The sequence below is a fragment of the Garra rufa genome, chromosome 9, assembly GCF_049309525.1.
Source record: "Garra rufa chromosome 9, GarRuf1.0, whole genome shotgun sequence".
NCBI lineage: Eukaryota > Metazoa > Chordata > Actinopteri > Cypriniformes > Cyprinidae > Garra > Garra rufa.
The window spans coordinates 17,722,843-17,741,940 of NC_133369.1; the positions used below are offsets into that span (position 1 = coordinate 17,722,843).

At 35.9% G+C, this 19,098-nt stretch overlaps 2 protein-coding genes across 2 annotated transcripts in view; one reads left to right on the forward strand and one right to left on the reverse strand.

Moving 5' to 3' along the window:
* Window positions 1-19,098, forward strand: part of ptprub (protein tyrosine phosphatase receptor type Ub) — a 331,954-nt gene that overhangs the window by 206,025 nt on the left and 106,831 nt on the right. The window lies entirely within an intron of this gene.
* The window catches only part of LOC141342406 (receptor-type tyrosine-protein phosphatase U-like), a 22,414-nt gene continuing 3,316 nt past the window's right edge, over window positions 1-19,098 (reverse strand). Inside the window, exons 2-6 of the mRNA XM_073846854.1 lie at window positions 18,954-19,098; window positions 15,871-15,996; window positions 10,322-10,479; window positions 6,819-6,954; window positions 1-3,847 (exon numbers count right to left, since the gene is read on the reverse strand). The exon at window positions 18,954-19,098 is cut by the window's right edge and continues 170 nt beyond it. Of these exons, the coding sequence (XP_073702955.1) occupies window positions 3,785-3,847; window positions 6,819-6,954; window positions 10,322-10,479; window positions 15,871-15,996; window positions 18,954-19,098 (628 nt within the window). The 3' untranslated portion in view covers window positions 1-3,784. The remainder of the gene's footprint in view (window positions 3,848-6,818; window positions 6,955-10,321; window positions 10,480-15,870; window positions 15,997-18,953) is intronic.

Here is a 19,098-nt window from a genome sequence, read left to right on the forward strand (position 1 = left end):
ACATTTTATTGTTGTTTGAACACCTGTCCCACCCCAACCCTCAGTTCCCCATGAGATATATACCTCTGTGTCCTTGTCCTGTCCCACAAACACATGGTCAAAAACACAGTTCTTTTTCAGTTCTTTCAGTATCATACAGAAACACTTGGAACGAAAACAAATAAACAAACAAAAACGCACAAAAAACAAGGACCTGGCTCAACAGCTGTCAAGTGTGGCTAAAGTCCTTCCTCTCTCATAGTAACACACTAGGGATGGTTATGCGATATTAGCATAGGCGACTACCATTAGAAGTTGGCTAATGTCTTTGGAATGAGCATGGTTTAAAAAAAAAACAATCATTGGAGGGGTTTAAAGTGACTGAATGGGCCTTCTGAAGGGGCGACTTTGGAATGGCTTTTAGAGATCATCCTCAGTTGACTGAGCATGTGACAGATCTTTTGGCGGCATATTCAGGAAACAGGTCTTAAACAGTACATTCAACTCTTTCTGTTACTTTTAAATCGTTAAATCTGGCCGAACAAACTTTATTCACATACTATTCACAGAACACAAATATACATCTATATGTACACATACTTTCATACCTTCCACTTGAAATCCAGGCACTTTCAAAGAAAGTCCAAAATGGGGGATTTGGTGAACAACGTCACAACGTTGTCTTTGTAGTCTGTTCAATCTTTTCTCTGGCTCTCTTAGAGAAACAGTTTATCCAAAAATGACAAATCTGTCATCATATTGTTCCAAATCCATAAGATGTTAAATCAAAATGTATCCTTTGTGTTTCACAGTAGAAATAAAATCACATGAGGACAATAAATAATGGCAGACTTCTCATTTTTGAGTGAACTGTCTCTTTAACTAAAATATCTTGTTAACATCATGCGGTCTTGAGCTGTCAGTCAGTGTGGACTGAGGCAGGCTGTCATCTGAGATGGTTTATGCAGAGTAATGTAATCATTGGGAAAACGCCTCTGTGGTTTGCTAACTTGGCATCTTGCTGATATGGCAATTTCACAGTTGGGGGTCATAACAATTTGAGAAATGTGTGTGTAATACTGATGTAGGTACCATTTTATTTAGTGCATTTAGTTTAAACTACTGTAATCCAATAGTAAATATATTACATTTTTTTAATCACTGAACTGCTGTCAGTTTTACTTTCTGCACGAAACTGTCTGGCACTTTCCACAAATTAATTACAAACTACAGCCTGAAGCTCTTAAAGAATATTTTTTCTTTTCAACAGACAGTGAAAGAAGGTTCTTCGATTAAGAAAATGTTGATTTTCACCCTCAGAAGGTCACATTAGATTTGATATAAGCTGTTTTTAATTTATTTTCTACAGGCAATTCTTTGGTAACTCTGTTACCAGTCTTTGGGAAATGTTAAAATCAAGTTTAAAAGTCAGATTTATATGCTTTCACAATGTGGCAACAAAAATTAAATGTCAAAATTTAATTAAAAAAATAAATAAATATAGATATATACACTGCCGCTCAAAATTTTGGGATCAGTAAGACTTGTAATGTTTTTTAAAGAAGTCTCATCAAGGCTGCATTTATTTGATAAAAAAATACAGAAATAAATAGTAATTTAGCAAAATGTTATTTCAATATAAAATAATGTTTTTTGTTCTAATATACTTTAAAATATAATTTATTCCTGTGATGCAAAGCTGAATTTTTATCAGCTGTTACTCCACATGATCCTTCAGAAATCATTCTAATATGCTGATTTATATTAGAATTATCAATGTTGAAAACAGGTGTTCGGTCAAATATTTTTTTAGAGCCTGTGATTCTTTTTTCAGGATTCTTTGATGAATAACAAGTTGAAAAGAACAGCATTTATTTCAAATAAATAACTTTTTTTTTTTTTAATTTAACACATCCTTGGTGAATAAAAGTATTAATTTCTTTAAAAAAAAGAACGAATACAAATGTACTGACCCCAAACTTTTAAACAGTAGTGTATATTGTTAGATTTTTTTCTATTTGAAATAAATGCTGTTCTTTTTAACTTTTTATTGATCAAAGAATCCTGATAAAAAAGTATTACAGGTTACAAAAAAATATTAAAAAGCACAACTGTTTTCAGAATCAATAATCAGCATATTAGAATGATTTCTGAAGGATCATGTGACACTGTAGACTGGAGTAATGATGCTGAAAATTTAGCTTTTGTATCACAGGAATAAATTACATTTTAAAATATATTCACATGGGAAACTAATTAAAATAATATTTCACAATATTGCAGGTTTTTCTGTATTTTTGATCAAATAAATGCAGCCTTGAGCATAAGAAACATCTTTAAAAACTATTAAAAATCGTACTGATCCCAAACTTTTGAGCGGCAGTGTATATATATATATATAATGGACGTCTGAGGTGTGAAAGGCTAAAATTACTAATTTAATTTGTACCTCTGATGCTTGAAAAAAACATCATCAGACACAGTATTCATGAAATGCACACTTGAAGGTCAGAAGATAAAGCATTATATATCCAGGTTTTAAACATGTCAAATAAAACTCATCGCATACTGCGATGCAATAGAAATGGACTGTGAATGTGTAAACTTAAAGAGATGCTTTGAAAAATCTCGAGCCCAGGATTCAGCTGTACACGCGAAGCTGCACAATTGTTAAACAAATCCACTCAAAGAACACGAGTCAGTCCGATAAATAGTTACAAGTGAAAAGAAGAAGATTGCCGGTGTTCCTTTTGGTCCCTTTCTCCTCACTTCTGACACCGCTTTGCCTCTGTTCCCATTTGGCAGCGCCGTTATAAAAAGACTATTAACTGCGCTCTCTCAAACCCATTGAGTGAGAGGATAAAGGTCAGGGTGTAATCCACCGCAAGCTTTAGAATGCCATCACGTCTGCCCCTTGTTAATGTACTTCCTTTGCTTTAAGCACACAGGGCCACTGTTAGCACTTGAGACTTACACCTTAAGACGTAAGAGATTTCCAGCAGACGTTAAGTATATATACAAGTGAGAGGAAAAAAGACAACAGTCACAACAAGATAGGAAAGCCACAGCGGGGCAACGTGGCCGCCCGACTCTCCCGTCAATCTCCTCTTGAGACATATGGCACCATATATAGTAATAAACTCCGCCTCAGAATCGTATCGCTAAACGTTGGTGAAACAGCGTTGAAGAGGCATCGGCGTCTTGATAGGCAGTTGATGGAAAGCTGTCTGCTGGTTCAATCTGTTTGTGTGTGGATGTCAGCGTTTGTGCATGCATGTGTGTGTTTGTCCTTTTGGCGGGGGCCTTTTTAAGAGCCACGGTAAAGACGCCCGACTCTCCAAACTCCACTGAACTCCACTGTGCTGCACATGAAGAGACCTTCTCCAAGTGATGTTTATTTCTGCTCTTCAGTCCAGCCAGCCAAAGAGAAACAGGCAGGTGTAAAATAAAGCTGCCGTTTTTAGAAACGGCCCACTATCTCTGCGAGCAGAGCTAAACCAACCACACCGCACCAAGCTAGGCTCTGGAATCGCTCACAGTTCTGAGGAAAATATGCTGAAAATATCCGAAACCGAAAAAACAGGCATGACACACAAGGGTGTAACATATTTAGATGTTTGGGGTAAAAAGGCAGAAAACTCTACTCTGCATTTTTTGTACCGTCTTCTTCCTTCGGCTTTTTGATGTGGATTAGACAACAGAAAGAAGGGAAACAGAGGTGATCAGGGGGTGTGAGAGTGAGCCTGCCGGTGGTCCTGCTCCATGCAGTGAGGTCAGCATGGTGGGGTTGGAGGGGGGGATTCCGCTATCTGACCTCCAAGCAGTCCAAATATTCCAGAACCAGCTCATAACAGAAACGATACTGCTCCTGCAACACACAGACACAGACAAATTAGACAATTAGTGTAATAATTTAGTTTTGTTATGTTGCAGTCTTATGTCAAATTGCTTTAAAAAAATTCTACACCAGGTTTGTAACAACTTTGCAAATTTATTACAAATAAAAAACTGAAATGATTCCATTGCATAAGTATTCATACCCTTTTCCGGGACACTTGAAATTTAGCTCAGGAGCACTCATATCACTTGTAGATGTTACTGCATGTACACTTCAAGTGGGGTTAAACTGTGGCAAATTCATTTGAATGAGTATGATTTAGAAAGGCACCTCTCAGAAAAGGTCTAGCAGCTGAAAATGCATATCAGAGCAAAAACCAAGTCCTGAGGTCAAAATAACGGCCTGTAGAGCTCTGAAACAGGCTTGGATCAATGCACCGATCTGGGGAAGAGTTCAGAAACAAATTCTGCTGCATTGAAGGTTCACAGAAGCATGTAGCCTCCATTATCCATAATGGAAGAAGCTTGAAACAACTAGGACTCTTCCTAGAGCTGGCCTCCTGGCCAAACTGACCAATTGATGGAGAAGGGTTTTGGTTATACTGGTGACCAAGAAGTTGATGGTCAGTCTAGTTGAGCTCCATGATCATATATGCAGATGGAAGGAACTTACAGAAGGACAAATTTCACTGCAACACTCCACCAATCCAGTCTTTATGGCGGTGTGGCCAAACTCAATCCTCTCCTATTGTTGAGCTGCAGGTTTAGGCTCACACAATTGACTGCAATTTCATTTAATTAAGAAGATTTCATTATTTATTTTAATTATTTTGCCTGATGTTCAGTGTTACAAAATGTTCTATATGTTTCCTAAAATAAAACATACTGTGTTCAGTTGGTGAAAAAAAAAGTTTTTCATTCATTCATTCAATAATGCAATGTACTTAAAAACAGCTATGCTGCTTATTATTTTTGTGGAAACCGGAATACAATTTTTAGGATGATTTGGTAAATAAAAAGTTCAAAAGAACAGTATTTATTTGAAATGTAAATGTATTGTATCCTTGCTGAATGAAAGTATTCTTTGTTTCAACAAAAAATAAAAAATCTTACTAACCCCAAACCTCTAAACATCTGAAAGTGACAATTCCTCCACTGAATAAAAAATTTAAAAAGTTACTTGCGACTTTTTATCTCACAATTCTGACTTCTTTTTTTCTCAGAATTGTGTTGTAAACTCACAGTTGTGAGTTATAAAGTCAGGATTAGAGAAAAATAATTCTAAAATTTAAAATAGCAAAAACATTTTATATCTCACAATTATGACTTTATAACATGTTATAACAGTTATTAAGGTTGAATTGTGAGATATAAACTAGCAATTTTGAGAACATAACAGTGTTTTTCCCCCCTCAGAAGTGGACTTTATAACTTGCGAGTTTATATCTCACAATTCAGAGAAAAAAAGTCAGAATTCCCAGAAAAAACACTAAATTGTGAGATATAAATTAAGTATTGTGAGAAAAAAGTTTGAAATTTATTCTGACTTTATAACCAGCAATTGTGAGTTTACAGTATATCACACAATTCTGAAAAAAAGTCAGAATTGAGTTTGTATTATGCAATTCTGAGAAAAAAGTCTGACAACCTAAACCTAAATCTAAACCTTTTCAGAGCTGTCTTTTTTTTTTTTTTTTTTTACATAAACATTCAGCAAATTCGATAATATTTCATTACGCCTTATATAAACTGGACATAAATCATTAATTAATATTGTTTTATTATTATTTTCTTGTATCTGCATATGGTTTTGTTAAAACATCAATTACAATACAAAACCAAACTAATTTAATTTAGGAAACAATTACAATTTTGTTATCTTTTTTCATTCATTCATTCAATAATTTTTATTTACACGCAGAGTGTTTTTAAAAATGAAGATATTAAGTCACCTTTTTATCATAGTTAAAGGAGAAGTCCAGTGTGATATTGACCTAAAGTGTATTGAATCATGATACCGAGTGTGAACTTACCTTGCATATTTCATCTCGGTTTGTGTCCTGCAGTCCGAAATCTGGGGTCAGTTAGCCGATGCTAACAACAGGTTGTCAATGAGAGTCAATAGGGCATCGAAGTAGCCATGTAAATAAATCACTGTTTTATGCCATTTACGAGGCACAAAGTAGCTCCACACTTCATTGGTAGACTTCCAAGGGCCCTGACATTTAAAACGAGACATTGAGAACTCAGAAAAAGCACCGGTAGTTTATTTACGAGAAGATTTATACAGACATTTACTGCAAGAAGTTTAGCGGCCGCCGCCATCTTGAATTTAGTCACGATAAGTCGAGTGACGAGCAGGAAGGAACTTATCAGGTTTTCAACTTATCAGGTTGTAGTTTCCTTCCTGCTCGTCACTCGACTTATCGTGACTAAATTCAAGATGGCGGCGGCCGCTAAACTTCTTGCAGTTACTGTCTGTATAAATCTTCTCGTAAATAAACTACCGGTGCTTTTTCTGAGTTCTCAATGTCTCGTTTTAAATGTCAGGGCCCTTGGAAGTCTACCAATGAAGTGTGGAGCTACTTTGTTGTGAGCATCGGTTAACTGACCCCAGATTTCGGACTGCAGTGGGCAAGACGAGATGAGATATGCAAGGTACGTTCACACTCAGTATCATGATTCAATACACTTTAGGTCAATATCACACCGGAGTTCTCCTTTAAGCATCATATTTAAGAGTTCTTTAGCATCTAAAAGATTGAAAACCCTTGCTATCTACTCATTGTGGCCAGGACAAAGTGAGTGGGCCTGTGAGGTTTCTAGATAAACCCTGGTATGGGCTGTAGCAAAACTGATGCTTTCGGCAACTGCCCATTTATTTCAAAGGCAAGACTTCCTTTCGTTCTTTTCATTTGTTTTGCAACAACTAATCTCATTATTCTGTCTCTGAATAGATTTGTTATAGTATGATTTCACCGGCACTGAACTTTTGTACCCACCAGTGTCTCCACCATGTTGGGCTTAGCATTACGTAGGGTCTTGACGGCATAGAAGACGTCCACCATGTTCTGGTACTGGATCATCTCCATCAGGATGTTGCTGGCACAGTACGTTCCGCTGCGGCCACCGCCGTTCCTAGACAGACAAGAATACAACAAACCCGGCTGTCACGAGCAAAGAAGAGACAGACATGGAGAACAGTGGAGAAGCAGATCTGGCTGTGCTGCATACTGATATTCAGTCTACAACAGAAATTTCACATATCCAGTTAATACGAAACCAGCACGCATGAGAGGCATACAAAGAGTTTTTTGAAGATCCGCCGAGGTCTTCTGCTATGTATGCGTATGGCACGACGGCGGCGGCTAGATGAGGCAATGGCGAGATAATCAATCGCAGTCAGTGCTTTGGCAGCTCTGGATTTAGCGCTGAGAAAGGCCTGTGCTGTTCTGTATTAAAGCATAATTGATTTCATCTCCATAATCTCTTCTCTCTGCCTGTGGTTGTAACACTGTGTGACAGTTTTGAGTGATGTGCTTCTGGGCGGTGATGGGAAGCGAATTCGTGCCTGGGGTTTCATATGAGGCAACTCGGTGGGCAGAAAGGGAAACGAAGCCGTGGGGGAAGTGAAGTGTGCGGTTAAAAGGATAACGACCGTGTTAACACCTAGGCTAAGATCAGCGAGTCTGGGTATGAGTGAAGGCTCGTTTTTGTTTGTTTAATAGTTCATGTTAGAATATTGTTCATGATTTGTTTGCGAAGGTACACAGAAATATATTATGCATATATTATCTGTTATCTGGCTCACTGGCAAACAGAGATACGGGTCACGGCACACACAGATAACACTGTGAAGACAAGGATTAAGTGTGCCGTTCAAGGGTACAACGGCCGTCACAAGGAGCTTCAACAATTGCAAGGGGGGAAAGTCACTTAATAGACAGTCCACGTGCTTTTAGGAAATGCCCTGTGACATCTATCTGTGGCCAATCACAGTTTATGTCATTTTCAGATCACACCAATGGTAAAATATTAAAAAATAGAATATCTCTCTCATTAGTTCTCTTATGTCTAATCCTTGATTTCTTTATTTTTATCATTCAGTATAACTGCTCTTTCATCAGTTCACTTATTTCTGCTCTTTTATGTTATTTAGTGCTTTTACAGGGTTTCTGCAGGTATCATCAAATTTAATTGAATGCTTTTTAATGCCATTTAATATATATATATATATATATATATATATATATATATATATTGCAATATTGAGAAATATTATGTCGATTTAAAACAACAATGTAAATACACTTTAAAATGTAATTGATTGCTGTGATCAAATCAGAATTTTCAGCACCAGTCTTCAGTGTCACATGATCCTTCAGAAATCATTCTCATATGCTGATTTGCTGCTCTTTCTTTCTTCAGTCGTAAGGAAATTATGTTTTTTGAGGAAAACATTTCAGGATTTCTCTCCATATAATGGACTTCTATGGTGCCCCCGAGTTTGAACTTCCAAAATGCAGCTTCAAAGGGCTCTAAACGATCACAGCCGAGGAAAGAAGGGTCTTATCTAGCAAAACGATCGGTTATTTTCTTAAAAAAAATTACAATTTATATACTTTTTAACCTCAAATGCTCGTCTTGTCTAGCTCTGTGTGTACTCTGTGTAGAGATTAAAAAGTAGAATATTATTCATGAATTGTAAATGTTTTTAGAAAATAACCAATCGTTTCACTAGATAAGACTTCTTCCTTGGCTGGGATCATTTAGAGCCCTTTGAAGTTGCATTTAAACTGCATTTTGGAAGTTCAAACTCGGGGCACCATTATACGGTAAGAGATATCCTGAAATGTTTTCCTCAAAAAACATAATTTCTTTATGACTAAAGAAAGAAAGACATGAACATCTTGGATGACAAGGGGGTGAGTACATTATCTGTAAATTTTTGTTCTGAAAGTGAACTACTCTTTAATAATGGTTCTTATTGTCAATACTGAAATTTTTTTTCTGCTTCATATTTTTGTGGAAATCATGATACATTTTATTATTCAGGAGTCTTTATTAAATAGAAAGTTTAAAATAACATCCTTTATTTTAAATAAAATCTTTTGTATCATTATAAATGTCTTTAGTGTCACTTTTGATCAATTTAATTTGTCCTTGGTGAATAAAAGCATTAAAAAAAACATCTATTTGACCAGAAATACAGAAAAAAAGTAATATTGTGAAATATGATTACAATTCATATTTGTCTTCTATACTACCAGTCAAAAGTTTTTGAACTCTAAGATTTGTAATGTTTTTTTGAGTCTCTTTTGCGCACCAAGCCTGCATTTATTTCATCCAAAATACAGCAAAACCAGCAAAAAAAATAGTTCACAATATTACGACTTTAGCCGTATTTTGGATCAAGTTTTGACTGGTAGTATATTTTAATATACTTTCAAATGTAATTTATTCCTGTGGTGGCAAAGCTTAATTTTTTATCAGCCATCACTCCAGTATGATGCTTCAAAAACAGTCTAATTTATTAATATTTATTTTGGAACCTGTGCTACTTTTTCCCCAGGTATCTCTGATGAATAAAAAGTAAAAAGAACAGCATTTTTTCAGAATAGAAATCATTTGTAACAATACAAGTATTAATTTTAGTGCAATGTTACAAAATACCCCCCCCCCCAAACAAAATAAAAAAAAACAGACCCCAGACATTTAAACGGTAGTGTATAATGTTACAAAAGATTTTCAATCCAAAAAAAGACCCCAAACTATTGAATGGTAGTGTTAATTCCACTTCCTGTAGTTCCAACTTAATTCTAAGATAATAAAATCTCAAATTGGAAAGTGTTTGGAAACCCTCTGGCTCATGGATCTCCCACTACCTCTATTACTGATTGAAAAGTACTGGTGCACCTGCTAGACCAGACATACATCTCACCATGCAAGCAGAAAAAAAATATCTGTTTGCATCAGTTGCTTGGGGAAACATCAATCAATGACACACTGCAGAGGACACATGGTGGAAGTAAAAGATGTAGTTAAGCACAGCAGGATTGCACCATTAAGCTGATTTCTCTTTTTTGTATCATTTGTCTATATCTGATTAGCAGTGCATGAAGCTTTTGACAGATTACGATATACAGTTGCAGTTATATATTACTGTGCGGCAGAAATCAATAGAATGACAAATAATTAAACCAAAAGAAACATTAGAATTAATACACTCGAAAAGAGCAACTGTTTGGTTAGTTTAGCTAATTAAAATCAGCTAATGCAGCACAATTCTTGATCACTTTGTCACAACCTAATTTAATTGTGCAAATTGAATTAGCAAAATGAAAGTTTACTTAATCTATTTGCATTAAGACTTTAAAAAAACAAGTTTGGTAAAAAATAAATTAATTTAACTTACTGAATTTAACTTAAGAGACATAGTTGAAAGTGAAATTTAGCATGCTGTAAATTAAGAAAACAAATTAGTTGAGGTGGGAATACTACTTACAGGCAGTGGACTACTGTACGACCTTCTCCACACTCCCTCTGCCACTTCTGTACGCTGGCCAGCAGGTTGAGGAAGGCCTTTTTGGAGTCAGGCACGTCACGATACGCAGACCAGCGCAGAAACTGGAACTGGCACACGACCAGCTGACCCTCCTGCAGCTTCACAACGGATGAGACAGGGAAAAGGAAAGGTCACGATCAGTAATGCAGCGCCAGCTGTGCATTTGGGCTTGTTTATGAATGTGTACAGTAGCGGAGGACTGTGCTCCATTCTGAGGTCTCAGCAGTGCCAAGTCAGCAGTGTTTAGGTAGTGATGAATGAGTCTGCTGGGAAAGAGTTTCACTCGGGTGGGGAAGAAACACTGTAAGGCCGGCCCTGATACACGCCTGCTTTGGCTTGAATTAATATAGAGCCCTGAGGCACACCCTAAAACTGCCCTGAGGACTGCTGGGAGATTGTGAGAGCACTGACCATAGCTGAGTGCAGCACTTTGACAAGTTTGACATAATGAAGTTTGTGCCGAAATGTTCTTCTAATATGTAAACAACTGATTGGACATACAGACATGCCAGAAGAAGTTAAATTAGGATACTGCATCATCGGTTGTTGCATGTATCATAACTGAACGTGTGACTGTTTGAACCCTGGTGAAAAAAAACAGCTAAAAGCAGCCTAGGCTGGTTGGTTGGTTTTAGCTGGTCAGCAGGCTGGTTTTAGAGGGGTTTTGGTCACTTTTCCAGCCTGGCCAGGCTGAACCGGCTGGTCTTAGCTGCTCAGGTTGGGAATGCAACAGCTAAAACCTGCTGACCAGCCTGGCCAGGCTGGGAGACCAGCTAAAACCAGCTACTTCCAGCTTAAACCAGCTAAGACCAGCCAACCAGCCTAGGCTGCTTTTAGATGTTTTTTTGTTTTTTTTGTCAGCAGGGAATAGAGAAAGGAACTGAAATTTAAAGGAATAGTTCACCCAAAAATTAAAATTCTTTAATTAATTACTTACACTCAATTCGGCCCTGTTTACACTGACAGTTAAATGCGACCCAATTCCGATTTTTTGCTCATATGATCAGATCTGTTCTATGACAGTGTAAATAGGTAAAAAAAAAACGCACGCATTCGGATATTTCGAGATCGGTTTCAGGCCTCATTCATATGTGGAAATAAATCAGATACAAATCGGATATGTGCCAATGCGACTGTCATGTTATGTTACCCTTGCTGGCAAAATGAGTGTAAATGCGCACAGAATATATTTAGGTACAGGCAAAATGGTGAAAAAGTCAAAAATGTTGGTTGAGGTTTTCACAAAAATGTGTTTATTAAAGTAGTAGTTCACTTTCAGAACAAAAATTTACAGATAATGTACTCACCCCTTGTCATCCAAGATGTTCATGTCTTTCTTTCTTCAGTCGTAAAGAAATGGTGTTTTTTGATGAAAACATTTCAGGATTTCTCTCCATATAATGGACTTCTATGGTGCCCTCGAGTTTGAACTTCCAAAATGCAGTTTAAATACAGCTTTAAAGGGCTCTAAATGACCTCAGCCAAGGAAGAAGGGTTTTATCTAGCAAAACGATTGGTTATTTTCTAAAAACATTTACAACTTCAACTTATACTTTTTAATCTCAAATGCTTGTCTTGCCGAGCTAGAAAAGATGGGCATTTGAGGTTAAAAAGTATATAAATTGTATTTTATTTTAGAAAAAAACCCATTATTTAGCTAGATAAGACCCTTCTTTCCTCAGCTCTGATCGTTTAGAGCCCTTTGAAGCTGCATTTTGGAAGTTCAAACTCGGGGGCACCATAGAAGTCCATTGTATGGGGAGAAATCCTGAAATGTTTTATTAAAAAAACAATTTCCTTACGACTGAAGAAAGAAAGACATGAACATCTTGGATGACAAGGGGGTAAGTACAGTGTAAATTTTTGCTCTGAAAGTGTACTACTCCTTTAAGGCACTGTCTAGCGATCCCAAATGCTCCAAATAGTGATTAGACATCTAAAAGTTTCTTTATTTGTACATTTACCTTTTCTCCACTCATTTCTCGCGCTGACTGTCATCCAAAGTGTGCGCATAACGCACTTCTGATGGCGCGCAAACCCAATAAATACACATATACACAGAATTACAGTATTTCAGTATTCACGCAAACATAAACTGTTCTGTCTTACGTGAACGCTTGGGGAACTGTGGGGGAAAAACATCTGATGTGTAACATTATAGTTGATTCGTGCATTACAGTATATTTGTACAGTAGTCTGTCTCATTAATGTTAATCTAACCATAAAAGAAAAGAGGGAATCATTCGCTGCACTTCTTTAAACTGCTTTTGTAGTTTTAATAATTAATTTATTTCTAATAAACACATTTGAGTATTTGCTTTTTGCACATAAACGCTTTTGTTTAAATGTAAAATGATAAAGGTAATGCATTATTTCTTTCTTTCTAGGCTATCTGTTATACAGTTTTTTCGCATCTGTTCTTATTTATAATAGCAAAGACAAAATAAAAAATAGCTGTATTGTGATTATTAATATAGTAATTATTAATAAGAAAACTTTAATCTTTGTCATAATTAACTTTGCTGACTCTATCGACTTCAAACGGGTGTAGCGTAGTCCAACAAATCATGCATCATATTTTTTTTTTTTACTTTTGTTAAATGGAATCTTTTCCATGTTAATCTGAGTTTTTGTTCTAGCTAGCTGCGATGGCGACACATGAAATTTCTGTTTTAGAAACGGCTTCTATTTCTGTTCAGCTGGAACAACAACATACAAACAATGACAATTACCTCAGGTACTGATTATGTGCTTTAATAAATGTTAAATGTGTCTAATGTGAGTTTGAATATCATACTGCTTGACATTTATAGAGTTAACCTCAGATCTTGAAAATAAATTGAAGGAAAGATGTACACTACCGCTCAAAAGTTTGAGATTTTTAAATCTCTTATGCTTATCAAGGCTGCATTTATTTGATCAAAAATACAGAAAAAACAGTAATACTGCAAAGTGTTATTACAATATAAAATAAAGTTGTTTAATATACTTTAAAATATAATTTATTCCTGTGATGCAAAGCTGAATTTTTATCAGCTGTTACTCCAGTCTTAAGTGTCACATGATCCTTCAGAAATCATTCTAATATGCTGATTTATTATTAGAGTTATCAATGCTGGAAACAGTTTGGAACCTGTGATTCTTTTTTCAGGATTCTTTGATGAATAACAAGTTTAAAAATAACAGCATTTATTCAAAATAGAAATCTTTTCTTACAATGTAAATCTATGTTAACACTTTTGATTAATTTAACACATCCTTGTTGAATAAAAGTATTAATTTCTTACAAAAAAACAAAGAATAAAAAATGTACTGACCCCAAACTTTTGAACAGTAGTGTATACTGTTAGAAAACATTTCTATTTTAAATAAATGCTGTTCTTTTTAACCTTTTATTGACCGAAGAATCCTGAAAAAAATCACAGGTTCCAAAAAAATATTAAGCAGCACCAGCACTGATAATAAATCGGCATATTAGAATGATTTTTAAAGGATCATGTGACACTGAAAACTGGAGTAATGATTCTGAAAATTCAACTTTAATTACAAACATATAAAATATAAAAATCTTCTACCTTGATGAGCATTGGAAACTTCTTAAAAAAAATCAGTGGTCCAACCTAAATTTTAACAAAGCTATGAGCATTCTCATGAATGCGTGTCGAAGACTGACATGGAAGAGAAGAAATTGTTGAATAGTCATTATTTTTTTTTATTTTTTTTTGCACACAAAAAGTATTCTTGTGGCTTCATAAAATTAAGGTTGAACCACTGATGTCACATGGACTATTTTAACAAAATCCATGCTACATTTTTAGGCCTTGAACGTGGTATTGCGATGCGGTCTATGCAGGGTCAGAAAGCTGTCGGATTTCATCAAAAATATCATAATTTATGTTCCAGGATGAACGAAGGTCTTACGGATTTGGAACAACATGAGGGTGAGTAATTAATGACAGAATTTTCATTTTTGGGTGAACTAACCCTTTAAAGGACTTTTTTTCTGGTAAATATCAACACATTCTCTGTTAATTAGCCAGGGGAAAAAAAATTTGGGTTCCAGTGTTTTCCTAACCTCTATCTTCCAATATCCTTTACCCTGTTGTACATCAATAATCAGACTACAAACCATGTCTTGCTTTTATCCATTATTTAATCAATCATTAAAATAAGCCAAGCGCATCATTCAACATAATATGGAGGATTAAACTAATATGCAAGATTTAATTTTTCCATTAACATGTAAGATTTCCTGGATAATCACAGCCCATGAATGCCCATATTTATAAGTCTCTACAGCAGACATGCAGGAATGCAGAAAGTGCCCTGTTTAAAAGCAGAAGCAGTAATGCTAACATTCTGTATCACACAATGTAAGTAATAGAGATGTCACATTTGAATAACACATGCACCCACAATCACAAGCGCACCCATCCACACACCCCCATAATTCCCTCCACAGAGCTGGAAATGCCTTCCCTCCACTCAATCGCCTTAGTTTCTAACACTCCACAGACAAGCTGCATGCCAAAGCATTAAAACACTGTGACATCTGTCAAAAGTACATCGAGCTGAGAGAAAAATGCAAGCGTCTATTAGGCAAAGAGTACTGCTATAAAACATTGACAGACAAAACAGAACAAAATTAGCCTTTACAATAATGACAAGCTGGGGCAAATTGAAAGTGGTAAAAAATGACCTTCTGCGGCACGCTCATTAATGTATATTTCATATCTGCGGGCTTATGAAAACTTATTTCGGCATCTGTCCCTGCCTGCGAAAGTGCCGCTATATGAAGTGTCATGTGCTGATGGCATGAAAATGGATATTTTGAAATAGCTTTTCCTCTGTTCTTTAATTGCTCTTGTAGCTTTGGCTGACAAAATATATTGGACTGACAAACCCTATTTATTATACCACTTTATCTTGTAGTCTATTAAACCGTGATCTGAATGTAACATGGCATAATAGCCAACAGAGTAATATAAAAGGCCCCTTTCAAATTTTACATAAAAGTCTCAATTTCCGCACTTTTAGAACTTGCAGAATTAAGCTGACGGTTAAATGGCACAACATAATGATCAACCCGTTCCAAGGTATGAAAAATGTATTATCGCAGAATATCATTAAAACCCTGTGGTGGTAATTCAAGGAATTCTCCAAGGAAATTACATTGGAATCTACTTCGCATTTTTAGAAAGAAAATTAGGAGGCTCATTTGCACAGCTGGATTACTTTTTACCTTATGTATACCTTTAGAGGCCCAAAAGGATCAAGCAAGTAAACTTTATTTCTAAAATGCTTGTGTATGGTGCATAATTGCTCAATTAAAGTAATTTTCTCAAGTGAGTAAAAATTATGATTAAGTGATTAACTTTCTGTTAACTTAAGAGTATATTAAGGGTCTGCTAGGGCCACAATGTAAAAAGGTAAAATGTGAGGAAAACTTCTTGTATGTAAGCAAGTGAATTATCATTAATGGAACTCACTCTTGTCACGTTTTTGACCCGGAAAAGCCGGGTGATGATGTCCTCATCTGCAGACATGGACAGAAACTCCACTTGCATAGGACCATACTGCTGAAGACCTGGTTCAGGCCAGTACTGCACACAAGGCTGTGAAAAAAAAGAAAAGGAAATAGAATGAGACACAACAACAACAAAAAAGCAAGTAGTGTTCATTTTGCTAATAATTTTTGTCATAATTTTTATCAAAGACATTTTTTCACCGGCAAAAACGAGATGATAACGAAATAAAAACTTGTTTTGAATGACAAAAACTATGATGGAAATCTATTGATAATTTCTGTTTTGCACACAGAAAGCGGCTGTCACACAGCATGTGAGTACTACACAAAGTCCTCTTTCACGTCTTATTGCGCTTAAACAGTTAAATACACACAAGTTTATGTTAAAAACATAGTGTTACAAAAACACTCAGTTATGTCTGTGAAGGTGAACAGCTGGGAAAGAAATCACTTGTTTATATTAGATGTGTATGGCAGAAAATAAAAGTCAGATTTTTATGACATGTCACCTTTAAATCTTATGATATTTAATTGGCTAACAGTAGACTAAACCTAAACCAACTTAAAAATCAATTGATATCTGACGAATAAAAACTAGACAACAATGTTAGGGAGGTACTGAATTCAGTTCTCTTTCGCATTACAATATTCATGTAAACACAATCGATTATATCTTAAGTGAACACCAACAGTTGGGAGAATATCGAATGTGTATAATGCATCCATGCATTCAGTTAAGGGACAGTAGCCTAATTTAGTTTCTGCTATATGTGTCATTAATGTTAATCAAGCAATAAAAGAGAGAGAGAAACATTCACTGCTCTTGACTGAATGACTTTAGTTAGCTTAAAAAGGATTAATCTAAAATTATTTACAATAATATGTCTCCTAGAAGGAATGGTAAATGTTAATAAGAAGTTGTTATAAAGAATGCATATTATATATATAACCATTAGTACGGAGGTCCATGTTCTTGTTTCTTTTTGAGAAGTGGATTTATTTCATTTTAATTTTAAGGAATGTTGTGTGTCACAGCAGTTAAATCTGTGTCTATCATGATAAAATTAATATTAAACCTATAATGAGTTTTAGATAAATGCTTTGCAGTGTAACTAAACCCAATAAATTAAAGGAGACATATTATGCCCCTTTTCACAATATGTAATATAAGTCTCAGATGTCCCCAGAATGTGTCTGTAAAGTTTCAGCTCAAAATACCCCACAGATCATTACTTATATCATTTTGAAAATGCCTATTTTGAGTGGAAAGCAGAAACACGCTGTTTTTGTGCATGGCTCTTTAAATGCAAATGAGCTGCTGCTCCCCGTCCCCTTTTCCAGAATAGAGCTGTGACTTTACAGCTTGTACCTAAGATACTCTGATAAAAAAACATCAGTTTGGTTTTGACTATCATGTCTATCACGCTAAAATTATGCGTTTAAAACCCTATTCGTTTAAACTTACAGGTATGATACACAGTTTTCTGAGCGCACACACAGGACTAAAATGTTAGGGAGATACTGAATTCAGTTCTGTTTTGCACACAGAAAGCGGCTGTCACACAGCATGTAAGTACTAAACTAAGTTCTCTTTCAGGTCTTATTGCTCTTCAACAGTCAAATACACACAAGTTTATGTTAAAAACACACGAGTTACAAAAAAAACTGTTGGTTATGTTTGTAATGGTAAGCAGCTGAGAAAGAAATCACGTTGATATTAGATCTGTGTGGCAGCAGCCTAACTAAAATTTGACTAAAACTAAAACAATTCCGATGACTGAATATGTCAAAGGTAATGGCATTTTACTCGAAAGAATATTACTAAGACTGAATAGAAATTTGCTGTCAAGTTAACACTGTTTACAAGCCATGATTTAGCATTAAAGACCTTGAGAACTTTTTTCTGGACATATTTTTTAAAGTCATGTTTCTTGCATGGGTGTTTTAATCATTTTCCCGCTTCATGGAATGTTTCAAGTACAAGGAGAGAGGAATAGGGAAGAAAAGCAAAATGGATTCTGGAGGAAAAGTGTTTTTGAAGAGGAAAAAAGATTTGGAAGGTGAAAAGTGGTTTTATAAGGAATGGGGTTGAGGAAGAAAAAAGTTCTAGTGGTAAAGGGGATTACAAAAGAATGGAATTATGAAAGAATCTAGAAAGAAAAATATACTGATGGGAAAAGAATTCTACAGTGACAGGTGTTCTGAGGAAAATGGTTCTAGAGGGTTCTACATGGGAAAAGTGTCTAGAACAAAAAGATTCTTGATGGAAATGGGTTCCTGAAAGAAAACGCTTCTGAAAGAAGTATATTTGATTGTATAGCTGCTGAACTGATGATCAAGAAGAAACGGTCAAAGGCCAACCCACATAATCTAAAAACCCAAACAGATTTCAATCTAAGAATGTGATGTGAAATAAATGAGATTCACTATTTTTATCATTCAAATCAATATTTTGACTCATCTGTATTTGGAATGTATTCAAGCCTTAGAATTCACCATCCATACATATGAAACTCTGTAGCATTGCTCAACTAAACTGAGCTGAAATTAAACAGGCGGAGACGGTGAGAATAGCCAAGAAAAAGGAAGAACATTAATGACAGCAAAGCAAGTGAGGTGATAAATATTAATACTTATGGACTGCAGAGAGCAATCATGCGAATGAAGAAGAGGGAGAGACGTTAATCCACCACGGAGAGAAAAAGGAACAGATCGACTGCGAGAGTGACACTGAGTAACTGCCGGCATGTTAGCGCACGTCAGGGTTTTCAGAGAGTCGTGATCGAGAAGAGCACCGGAACGCCACTCCGCAAACTCAAAGGGAAACTGTATGTAAATGAGACTTGACTATAGGCTTATGAATATAGAACATTTCACAGGGAGATTAAGAGAAGCTGGGGACAAAATAGCTTAAACGACTTCAAAGGACATGTGATGATGTGAATGCAAAAAGGCAGCCGATAAAGATGTATTTTGAAGGAAAACTCCCAAAGTCCTCTTGTATTTAATGGAACTTCTGGTGGCGGTGCGGATGCTTTCACTTACCCAGGCTGAGTTCGATTGGTTCAGCTGATTCAGCATGACCACAGAGGTGCAGCCGTAGTCAAACACCAGCCTCCAGAAGTCAGAGGTTGTGCCGGGCAGCGGGTGCGGGGTTACGATGAAGGCAGCAGGCCGGTGGAAACTATCC